At 49.8% G+C, this 12,142-nt stretch overlaps 1 protein-coding gene across 6 annotated transcripts in view; it reads right to left on the reverse strand.

Moving 5' to 3' along the window:
• Positions 1-12,142, reverse strand: part of LOC102455798 (dedicator of cytokinesis protein 2-like) — a 427,487-nt gene that overhangs the window by 282,078 nt on the left and 133,267 nt on the right. For all 6 annotated transcript variants that reach the window (XM_089777669.1, XM_089777670.1, XM_089777667.1 and 3 more), the window contains exon 19: positions 10,251-10,348. In XM_089777669.1, the coding sequence (XP_089633795.1) occupies positions 10,251-10,348 (98 nt within the window). The remainder of the gene's footprint in view (positions 1-10,250; positions 10,349-12,142) is intronic.

Below are 12,142 nucleotides of genomic sequence, written 5' to 3' on the forward strand. Positions count from 1 at the left end.
AGTAGGGGCTTGAGTGACAATTCCTGGAATGATCCCTGATCCACCCCAAATGCAACATAGGAACGGCCATGCTGGGTCAGACCAAAGATCCATCTAGCCCAGTATCCTGTCTACCGACAGTGGCCAGAACCAGATGCCCCAGAGCGGGTGGCCCGAAGACAATGATCAAGCGATTCGTCTCCTGCCATTCTTCTCCAGCCTCTGACGAACAGAGGCCAGGGACACCACTTCTATCCCTTGGCTAATAGCCTTCTATGGACCTAACCTCCATGAAATTATCTAGCTTCTCTTTAAACTCTGTTATAGTCCTAGCCTTCACAGCATCCTCTGGCAAGGAGTTCCACAGGTTGACTATGCGCTGTGTGAAGACTAACTTTCTTTTATTAGTTCTAAATCTGCTACCCATTAATTTCATTTGGTGTCTTCTAGTTCTTCTATTATGGGAACTAATAAATAACTTTTCTTTATCGGCCCTCTCCACACCACTCACGATTTTATAGACCTCTATCATATCCCCCCTCAGTCTCCTCTTTTCTAAACTGAAAAGTCCCAGTCTCTTTAGCCTCTCCTCATATGGGATCCGTTCCAAACCCCTAATCATTTTAGTTGCCCTTTTCTGAACCCTTTCCAAGGCCAAAATATCTTTTTGGAGGTGAGGAGACCACATCTGTACACAGTATTCAAGATGTGGGCGTACCATAGGTTTATACAGGGGCAGTAAGATATTCTGGGTCTTATTTTCTATCCCTGTCTTAATAATTCTTAGCATCCTATTTGCCTTTTTGACCGCCGCTGCACACTGTGTGGAAGTTTTCAGAGAACTACCCACGATAACTCCAAGATTCCTTTCCTGATTTGTCGTAGCCAAATTAGCCCCCATCATGCTGTACGTATAGTTGGGGTTATTTTTCCCAATGTGCATTACTTTACACTTATCCACATTAAATTTCATTTGCCATTTTGTTGCCCAATCACTCAGTTTGGTGAGATCTTCTTGGAGTCCCTCACAGTTTGCTTCTGTCTTGACTATCCTAAACAGTTTGGTATCATCTGCAAACTTTACTACTTCACTGCTTACCCCTTTCTCCAGATCATTTATGAATAAGTTGAAAAGGATTGGTCCTAGGACTGACCCTTGGGGGACACCACTAGTTACCCCTCTCCAATCTGAAAATGTACCATTTATTCCTACCCTTTCTTTCCTGTCTTTTAACCAGTTCTCAATCCAAGAAAGGACCTTCCCTCTTATCCCATGGCCATGTAATTTACACAAGAGCCTTTGGTAAGGGACCTTGTCAAAGGCTTTCTGAAAATCCAAGTATACTATATCTACTGGATCCCCTTTGTCCGCATGTTTGTTAACCCCTTCAAAGAACTCTAATAGATTAGTAAGACAGGATTTCCCTTTACAGAAACCATGTTGACTTTTGTCCAACTAATTATGTTCTTCTACATGCGTCACAATTTTATTCTTTACTATTGTTTCGACTAATTTGCCCGGTACTGAAGTTAGACTTACCGGTCTGTAATTGCCAGGATCGCCTCTAGAGCCCTTTTTAAATATTGGTGTCACATTGGCTACCTTCCAGTCATTAGGTACGGAAGCCGATTTAAAGGATAGGTTACAAACCACAGATAATAGCTCAGCAATTTCCCATTTGAGTTCTTTTAGAACCCTTGGATGAATGCCATCCGGTCCTGGAGATTTGTTAACATTAAGTTTTTCTATTTGTTCCAAAACCTCCTCTAATGACACTTCAATCCGGGACAGTTCCTCAGATTCATCACCCACAAAGGACGGTGCAGATTTGGGAATCTCCCTAATGTCCTCAGCCGTGAAGACTGAAGCAAAGAAATCATTTAGTTTATCCGCAATGGCTTTATCGTCCTTGATTGTCACTTGAGCCCAAGGGAAAGAAAAGGAGAGACTACTTACTTGTACAGTAGCCTAATTTCTTCTTGCAATTTTGCCCATGTGGGTGTGCCTTAGGATGAGGGCAGGCCTGTGGGCTTTTCACTGCAGACCGTAAGCAGTGTCTGTGGGCCCAAGTCTACACAGGGCATCCAGGGAGGCCTGCACCACTCAATTCCTTCTCCACTGCAAAGCCAGAGATTGTGCAGCAGAGGGAGGAGAGAAGGAGGTGGAACATCCACAGGGTCTAAACCCCTCAAAGAACTCAGGTTACTGTATGGCAAGTGACCTCTCCTCCTTTGAGTACACGGCTCTGTGATGCTCCTCCAGGAGAGATACCCAAACAGTAACTAACCCAGAGGAGGATGCTGAGGCAGTAGAGCCAAGGCAGTTTGGAGGACTGCCGCATTAAACTTGTCTGCTACAGGAAGCTAGTGTAATGCTTGCCAAAGGTATGGATAGAGGACCAAGTTGTCGTCCTGCAGAGTTCAGCTATGAAAATATCTTTCAAGGGGGCTCCAGATGTGGACGGAGATCTAGTGACAGGCCCACCGATGGCTGTTAGCCAGAATGGGCAGGGTTGATGTCTCTGGCCTCTGCTTGTCACAAGCTGGAAAGAGGCGACGGGGAGGGATCACTTGATGGTTCCCTGTTCTGTTCCTTCCCTCTGGGGCACCTGGCACTGCTCAGGGCAGACAGGACACTGGGCTGGATGGGCCTTTGGTCTGACCCTGCCTGGCCGTTCTGATGTAGTGGATTGTCCTGTCACTGAGAAGATTATATTCCAGCCGTGTCACAGCACATTAAGATGCAAACCAAGATCTACTTTGTCTGTCTCCAAATGGAAATGGACTATCCCCTCATCTTCTCTGCAAAAAGTACAAATAGAATCACAGAACACTAGGACTGGCAGGGCCCTCGAGAGGTTATCGAGTCTAGTCCCCTGCCCTCACAGCAGGACCAAGCACCTTCTAGAGCATCCCTGACAGGTGTCTGTCCAACCTGCTTTTCAATATCTCCAGGGATGGAGATACCACAACCTCCCTAGGCAACTTATTTCAGTGTTTAACCACCCTGAGTTAGGAAAAACTTCCTAATGTCCAACCTAAACCTCCCTGGCTGCAGTTTAAGCCCATTGCTTCTTGTCCTGTCCTCAGAGGCCAAGGAACACATTTTCCCCGTGACACCCTTTTAGATACCTGAAAACTGCTAGCATGTCTCCTCTCAGTCTTCTCTTTTCTAAACTAAACAAGCCCAATTGCTTCAGCCTTCTCTCATAGCTCATGGTGTCTAGACCTTTAATCATTCTTCTTGCTCTTCTCTGGATCTCTCCACATTTTTCCTGAAATGGTGCCCGGACCTGGACATAATACTCCAACTGTGGCCTAATCAGCACAGAGTGGAAGAATGACGTCTCGTGTGTTGCTCACAACATTCCTGTTAATGCATCCCAGAATCATGTTGGCTTTCTTTGCAGCAGTGTCACACTAACTCATAGTTACCTGGTGGTCTATCCCAGAACCATTTCCCACTTTGTATGCATGTAACTGATGATTCCTTCTAGGGGCGAGGGATAGCTCAGTCGTTTGGGCATTGACCTATTAACCCTAGGGTTGTGAGTTTAGTCCTTTCAGAGGCCATTTAAGGATTTGGGGCAAAAATTCATCAGGGATGATACTTGGTCCTGCTGTGAAGGCAGCAGACTGGACTTGATGACTTTCCTTCCAGATCTAGGAGATAGGCAATCTTCATTATAAAATAAAAGGTTACTTTGCATTTTGCCTGATTGAATTTCAACTTATTTACTTCAGAACAATTCACCACGGCCTGGCTACAGCACCGTGCTGAGAGTTAAATAAAATAAAAAGGCAAAACTAACAATTAACTAACAACGTTTCACAGTCAGTGAGAGGTGGAAAACTCAAATGTTTCATCCGGAGTTGCAGCAGGCCCACACCTAAGCCCTCCTGTGGGCGCACGAGAGCTGCTCTGCGCAGGCATGAGCCTTCAGACACTGCCGTACAGTCTCCAGTCCAAGAGCACATGGGTATGCACGCATCCTGCAGTGCAGCAGCCACAGGGACATCTCCTCGAAGAACAGAAATGTGCCCCCTAGTCCCTGGGCAATATAGGTCCTTACAATCCGTTTTCTCCAGAATGGTGCTTACAGCCCAGAGAAAAAGCAATTGCTTTTTTAAATAAAAATAATTCCGATTTTATTTATATGGTATTTTTATATTTAAATTAAATACACTTGAACTTCTGTAATTCGGTGACCTTGGGAATTAGGCTATGCCCGATTAAGAAATATTCCAGACCATGGTTAGTCCCCATAATGAAGGCTAAACAGTCTATTACTAAAGGTCGTGTATGTACAACCATTCTAGAGTACTGGACAAGTGTACCATGTCGTAGAAAGATTTAATGCACTGTATTTGAACTGTTATTGGGGATGGGGTGCAGGGTCTGGAAGGGAGGGTACAGGAGCATGCTGGTGAGGGAGTCTGGAAGGGAAGAAGGGTGCAGGGTCTGCAAGGGAGGGCACAGGAGCATGCTGGTGAGGGAGTCTGGAAGGGAAGAAGGGTGCAGGGTCTGGAAGGGAGGGTACAGGAGCATGCTGGTGAGGGAGTCTGGAAGGGAAGAAGGGTGCAGGGTCTGGAAGGGAGGGTACAGGAGCATGCTGGTGAGGGAGTCTGGAAGGGAAGAAGGGTGCAGGGTCTGCAAGGGAGGGCACAGGAGCATGCTGGTGAGGGAGTCTGGAAGGGAAGAAGGGTGCAGGGTCTGCAAGGGAGGGCACAGGAGCATGCTGGTGAGGGAGTCTGGAAGGGAAGAAGGGTGCAGGGTCTGCAAGGGAGGGCACAGGAGCATGCTGGTGAGGGAGTCTGGAAGGGAAGAAGGGTGCAGGGTCTGCAAGGGAGGGCACAGGAGCATGCTGGTGAGGGAGTCTGGAAGGGAAGAAGGGTGCAGGGTCTGCAAGGGAGGGCACAGGAGCATGCTGGTGAGGGAGTCTGGAAGGGAAGAAGGGTGCAGGGTCTGCAAGGGAGGGCACAGGAGCATGCTGGTGAGGGAGTCTGGAAGGGAAGAAGGGTGCAGGGTCTGGAAGGGAGGGTACAGGAGCATGCTGGTGAGGGAGTCTGGAAGGGAAGAAGGGTGCAGGGTCTGCAAGGGAGGGTACAGGAGCATGCTGGTGAGGGAGTCTGGAAGGGAAGAAGGGTGCAGGGTCTGCAAGGGAGGGCACAGGAGCATGCTGGTGAGGGAGTCTGGAAGGGAAGAAGGGTGCAGGGTCTGGAAGGGAGGGCACAGGAGCATGCTGGTGAGGGAGTCTGGAAGGGAAGAAGGGTGCAGGGTCTGCAAGGGAGGGTACAGGAGCATGCTGGTGAGGGAGTCTGGAAGGGAAGAAGGGTGCAGGGTCTGCAAGGGAGGGTACAGGAGCATGCTGGTGAGGGAGTCTGGAAGGGAAGAAGGGTGCAGGGTCTGCAAGGGAGGGCACAGGAGCATGCTGGTGAGGGAGTCTGGAAGGGAAGAAGGGTGCAGGGTCTGCAAGGGAGGGCACAGGAGCATGCTGGTGAGGGAGTCTGGAAGGGAAGAAGGGTGCAGGGTCTGCAAGGGAGGGTACAGGAGCATGCTGGTGAGGGAGTCTGGAAGGGAAGAAGGGTGCAGGGTCTGGAAGGGAGGGTACAGGAGCATGCTGGTGAGGGAGTCTGGAAGGGAAGAAGGGTGCAGGGTCTGCAAGGGAGGGTACAGGAGCATGCTGGTGAGGGAGTCTGGAAGGGAAGAAGGGTGCAGGGTCTGCAAGGGAGGGTACAGGAGCATGCTGGTGAGGGAGTCTGGAAGGGAAGAAGGGTGCAGGGTCTGCAAGGGAGGGCACAGGAGCATGCTGGTGAGGGAGTCTGGAAGGGAAGAAGGGTGCAGGGTCTGCAAGGGAGGGTACAGGAGCATGCTGGTGAGGGAGTCTGGAAGGGAAGAAGGGTGCAGGGTCTGCAAGGGAGGGCACAGGAGCATGCTGGTGAGGGAGTCTGGAAGGGAAGAAGGGTGCAGGGTCTGGAAGGGAGGGTACAGGAGCATGCTGGTGAGGGAGTCTGGAAGGGAAGAAGGGTGCAGGGTCTGCAAGGGAGGGTACAGGAGCATGCTGGTGAGGGAGTCTGGAAGGGAAGAAGGGTGCAGGGTCTGCAAGGGAGGGTACAGGAGCATGCTGGTGAGGGAGTTTGGAAGGGAAGAAGGGTGCAGGGTCTGGAAGGGAGGGTACAGGAGCATGCTGGTGAGGGAGTCTGGAAGGGAAGAAGGGTGCAGGGTCTGCAAGGGAGGGTACAGGAGCATGCTGGTGAGGGAGTCTGGAAGGGAAGAAGGGTGCAGGGTCTGCAAGGGAGGGCACAGGAGCATGCTGGTGAGGGAGTCTGGAAGGGAAGAAGGGTGCAGGGTCTGCAAGGGAGGGTACAGGAGCATGCTGGTGAGGGAGTTTGGAAGGGAAGAAGGGTGCAGGGTCTGGAAGGGAGGGTACAGGAGCATGCTGGTGAGGGAGTCTGGAAGGGAAGAAGGGTGCAGGGTCTTGAAGGGAGGGTACAGGAGCATGCTGGTGAGGGAGTCTGGAAGGGAAGAAGGGTGCAGGATCTGGCGCTTACCTGATGCCCTACTCCCAGGGGCACCAGTGTCTCCGCATTTCCTCCACTGCTCCCACTGGCCACGATTCAAAGCCAATGAGAGTGGCGGGGGAAAAGCCTCCAGGCAGGTGCTTTGCTGTGCGGTCATTCCCCCAGCCTGAGGGGAAGAGGGTGACAGTGCACAGAGCCACTTCCTCCTCCCGCTGCCAGGCAGACCCCTCCACCAACCAGCCTGCAAGGGCCAGGGCACCTGACAGGGAGCATCTGAACCACGGTACTCCCAGATCAGACACCCCAGATTAGTGAGATTCAAGTCTACAAGTTCATTTTTTAACATTTCAAATGGAATTTTAAATTGACAACCTAGATTAGGGCCTAAGTCTATTATAATATAGTAAAATCATTTCAATTAAACACGAGAGAGACTATTCAGCAGGACATGTTTGCTCTCCCATTTTAAAACGTAAGTCAGCACACTGAAGGGATGGAAGTGACTCACGAAAAGCTCAAGCTAGACTTTGCTGAAGGGCTACTCTAGCTTTTGAGAGCAGTAACCTCTCCTGCAAGTGGAGAGAATCTTTTTCTGTTTATTCACTAGTCATAGACTCATAGGCTACGTCTAGATTGGCATGATTTTCCGGAAATGCTTTTAACGGAAAAGTTTTCCGTTAAAAGCATTTTCGGAAAAGAGCGTCTAGATTGGCAGGACGCTTTTCCTCAAAAGCACTTTTTGCGGAAAAGCGTCCGTGGCCAATCTAGACGCGCTTTTCCGCAAAAAAGTCCCGATGGCCATTTTTGGGGCTTTTTTGCGGAAAACAAAGCTGAGCTGTCTACACTGGCCCTTTTGCGCAAAAGTTTTGTGCAAGATGACTTTTGCCTGAACGGGAGCAGCATAGTATTTCCGCAAAAACACTGACAATCTTACATGAGATCGTCAGTGCTTTTGTGGAAATTCAAGCGGCCAGTGTAGACAGCTGGCAAGTTTTTCCAGAAAAGTGGCTGGTTTTCCAGAAAAACTGGCCAGTCTAGACACAGCCATAGAGCTAGAAGAGACCTCAGGAGGAAATCAAATCCAGCCCCCTGCCCAAAGGAGGACCAATCCCAACTAAATCATCCCAGCCAGGGCTTTGTCAAGCCGAGACTTAAACACCTCTAGGGACAGAGATTCCACCACCTCCCTAGGGAACCCATCCCAGCGCTTCCCCACCTTCCTAGGGAAATAATTTTTCCTAATATCCAACCTGGACCTCTCCCACCACAACTTGAGCCCATTGCTCCTTGTTCTGCCATCCGTCACCACTGAGAACAGTCTCTCTCCATCCTCTTTGGAACCTCCCTTCAGGGAGTTGCAGGCTGCTCTCAAATCCTCCCTCACTCTTCGCTTCTGCAGACTAAACAAACCCAAATCCCTCAGCCTCTCCTCGTAGGTCATGCTCTCCAGTCCCCTCAGCATTTTGGTCACCCTCTGCTGGACCCTTTCCAATGCGTCCACATCCTTTCTGTAGTGGGGGTGGCCCAGAACTGGACACACTACTCCAGATGTGGCCTCACCAGAGCCGAATAAAGGGGAATAATCACTTCTCTAGATCTGCTGGCAATGCTCCTCCTAATGCACCCTAATATGCTATTAGTCTTGTTGGTTACAAGGGCACACTGTTGACTTATATCCAGCTTCTCATCCACAATAAACCCCAGGTCCTTTTCTGCAGAACTGCTACTTAGCCATTTGGTCCCCATCCTGTAACAATGCTTGGGATTCTTCCATCCCAAGTGCAGGACTCTACTCTTGTCTTCATTGAACTTCATCAGATTTCTTTTGGCCCAATCCTCTAAACTGTCCAGGTCACTCTAGACCCCTATCCCTGCCCTCCAGCCTACTACCTCTCCCCCTAGCTTAGTGTCATCTGCAGACCTGCTGAGGGTGCAATCCATCTCCTCATCCAGGTAATTAATAAAGATGAACAGAACCAGTCCAAGAACAGATCCTTGGGGCACTCTGCTAGAAACTGATCACCAACCAGACATCAAGCCGCTGATCACTACCCGTTGTGCCCGAAAGCCTAGCCAGCTTTCTATCCATCTTACAGTCCATTTATCCAATCCATACTCCCTTAACTTACTGGCAAGAATATTGTGGGAGACGGTATCAAAACCTTTGCTAAAGTCAAGGTATGTCATATCCACTGACTTTCCCATATCCACAGAGCCAGTTACCTCATCATAGAAGCTAATCAGATTGGTCAGGTATGACTTGCCCTTTGTGAATCCATGTTGACTATTCCTGATCACTTTCCCCTCTTCCAAGTGCCTCAAAATGAATTCCTTGAGGATCCTCTTCATGATTTTTCCAGGGACTGAGGTGAGGCTGACTGGTCTGTAGTTCCCTGGATCGTCCTTCTTCCCTTTTTTTAAAGATGGGCACTACATTTGCCTTTTTCCAATCATGCGGGATCTCTCCCAATCTCCACAAGTTTTCAAAGATAATAGCCAAAGGCTCTGCAATAACATTTGCCAACTCCCTCAGTACCCTTGGATGCATTAAGTCCGGGCCCATGGATTTGTGTATGTTTAGCTTTTCTAAATAGCTCCTTCCTTGTGAAGTTTTTTTTGTTTTTTCTCCCCTCCCCTTCTCCCCCCCCCCCCCCCCACCACCACCAAGGGCTATCCACCTCCTTTCCATACTGCGTTGCCTAGTGCATCTGTCTGGGAGCTGACTTTGTCTGTGAAGACAGAGGCAAAGAAAGCATTGAGTACTTCAGCTGTCCCCACATCATCTGTCGGTAGGTTAACCTAGTGTGGGAGGTATCTCCTTCATCCAGTAAGGGCCCCCACACCTTCTCTGATCACCTCTTATTGCTAACATGCATGTAGAAATCTTTTTGTTCCCCTTCACATCCCTTGCCAGCTACAATTCCAATTGTGCTTTCACCTTCCTGATCACTCCCCTGCATTCCCGAGCAATAGATTTATACTCCTCCCTAGTCATCTGTCCAAGTTTCCACTTCTTGTAAGCTTCCTTCTTGTGTTTACGCTCACCATAGTCCCATTCAATGATCGGTTCATTCAAAATGAAGAAAACAACTGAGAGTGGAAGAAGCAGAAATGCTTATTTCTTCCAGAGCTTGTTCACGTCCATTCCAGTCGGGTGTTTCCCAAGCGGCTACGCCCCGGTGGTGGGGTCAGAGTACAGCTCTGCCAACTGCTGCATCTGCCCTGGCCTGCTGGTCAGTGGCATAATGAGCAGTGAACGTACGCACCAAAGCCCTACACGTTCCTGAATGGGAACCTGGGTAGAAACACAGATGGGACGTCTACACGCTGGCTGAGTGGGCTGTGACTACAGGTGGTGGGATTTTAACCAGGTCAGAACAATACAATTCAATATCCAGGAAGAAATGCATTGTGATGACCATCAGCTGCCCGTCCTCCAGTCTGCTATCACCACAAAGAGCTGGGGCAGCTTCCTAAGTGACCCATATGCTCCCGGCAGCACTGTGGGGCTCTCCGAACATCTAGCACGTGCAATGCTTGTTGTTGGCACTTGCATGTGGTGGTGAGTAAAAACCGGAGGGAAATGTCTTGCCCTAGGTGAAATTGTGAGAGCGCTTAAGACAGGCTGGGAGTGGTCAAAGCTGCACCTTTCCGAAGGTGGGAGCAGTCTGGAATGGGGTTGGGGTTAGGCTCTTCTGCGGGACACAGAAGAGACGCTGAAGAGCAAAGCTGCCAAGGATCCTTCTTACCTTGATGACTTCTCCTCCATCCACCTTCATGAGCTTCTGGAGGTTTCCAGCCAGGAGGTTGGGCTTCGACCGCCACTTCAACAGCCCCAGCAGGTCAACTGCATGGAAATACACTCCTTCATTCAGCTGGTCCTTATTTGCTACCAACCCAGGCACTGGCTGAGCCCTTTGGCTGCACCTCCAAGTCAGCCAGCCCTCCCTGTCCCCAGGCCAGCCTCCCCCACCACCGCCGCCCAGCTCAGCATGAAGAGGCACAGAAAATGGTCCCCTGAGGAAAGTGGCTGGCTGGCCCTGGCAGGAGTGACTGTGCTGTGATCCTCCACTCCCGCCTGCACCAGTCAGGGGTGATTGCACAGAGGTCAGGGGAATGGCCGTGAGGCGAGAGGAGAATGGGGCCCATCTGTGCTGGGAATTCCCTGCTGGCTGTCATGCTGTCAGGCATCTGATGCAGTGGCTTCTGCCCACCACTGGTGATGCCCAGATAGATCTGTTGGTTTTTAAGGTGACAGGATTCCTCTTTATTTTCTGGACTGTATCAGTGTGGACTCTTGTACGTTTACCTGTAACCCCAGGGTCTGGCAAGCTGGCTCTGAAGCCTGCAACAGCAGCTCGCTGGCTTCAGTGCTCATGCCCAGCACTGTTCCTGCTCATTACGTTGTCCCTATTGCTCCTGCCTTGCACACAGCTTTGCCTCTGTCCTGCCCCTGCCTCAACCCCTCCCTTCCCTCCTACCCTGCTTGCTCCAGTTCCTGACCTCTGGATTGAGTCATGGCTCTTGCTTCTCACTCCAGACCCTGGCTTGGCCCTTTGCAGTTTCCCCAAGCATTTTCCACACAGGCAAGAGGCTGCCCATGGATGCTGACACGTAGGTGCTTGTATACTGTAACCAATAGCTGTATCTGAGAGGATACCTGGAAGGGGCTAAGTTAAGGTTGTGTGGTTAATTCTGAAAAGGCAGAAGCCTGTGGGATTGTAACTATGGTTTTTCTGTAGCCATATTGGTAGGCCTAAATGAAAGCCAACTTCTGCAGCAGAGCAGCAGCCATTAGCTGTAAAGCCTGGAGTCAGCCTCATATTCCATCTAAATTGCATTACAATAGTGTCCCACTAGGCTGGAGAAGAGGATCCTGTCCTAACAGCCCCCGTCACCAGATAAATATCAAGATGGGTAGAGAACTTAGTTAACAGCATTTAGTCTGGCAAGAAACTGTCTACCAATAGTTCAAGTTGTGGAATCCACATTCTATGACTATTGTCCTCACATTCCTAGTGTTTGTCCATGTGATCTGTCTGGTTTGTCACTGTTTGTCTGCTGTATAATTGATGTTGCTAGGTGTAGCTCAATGAAGGTGGTGGGGTATGATTGATTAGGTAATTCTGTTACAGTATGTTATGATCAGTTAGTAAAATTATCCTAAAGATGGTTACTCTACCTCGTAACTGTTGTTCTTCGAGATGTGTTGCTTATGTCCCTTCTACTAGGTGTGTGCACGACTGCCGGAACTTTTTTACTCTTAGCAGTATGCGTTAGGCCAGGCAGGGAGTGCCCTAGAGTGGCACCGGTATAGCCGTGCATATATGCCCCTGCTGGCCCCAACCCCACTCAGGATAATCCAACGAAGGGGAGGCGGGCAGAATTGGAATGGACATAACTTAAGCAACACATCTCGAAGAACAACAGTTACGAGGTAAGTAACCGTCTTTTCTTCTTAAGAGTGCTTGCTTATGTCCATTCCATTAGGTGATTTTTCAAGCCATAACCATGGAGGTGGGGTCGGAAGTCTAGACCAAGACTGATTGCAACACAGCTGTCCCCACTGCCGTGTCCTGCCTAGCTTGCTGTGTGATTGCGGAATGTGTGGTGAATGTGTACTGATGACCACGTGGCCGCC

This window comes from Pelodiscus sinensis, chromosome 4, assembly GCF_052426305.1.
Source record: "Pelodiscus sinensis isolate ZL-2025 chromosome 4, ASM5242630v1, whole genome shotgun sequence".
NCBI lineage: Eukaryota > Metazoa > Chordata > Testudines > Trionychidae > Pelodiscus > Pelodiscus sinensis.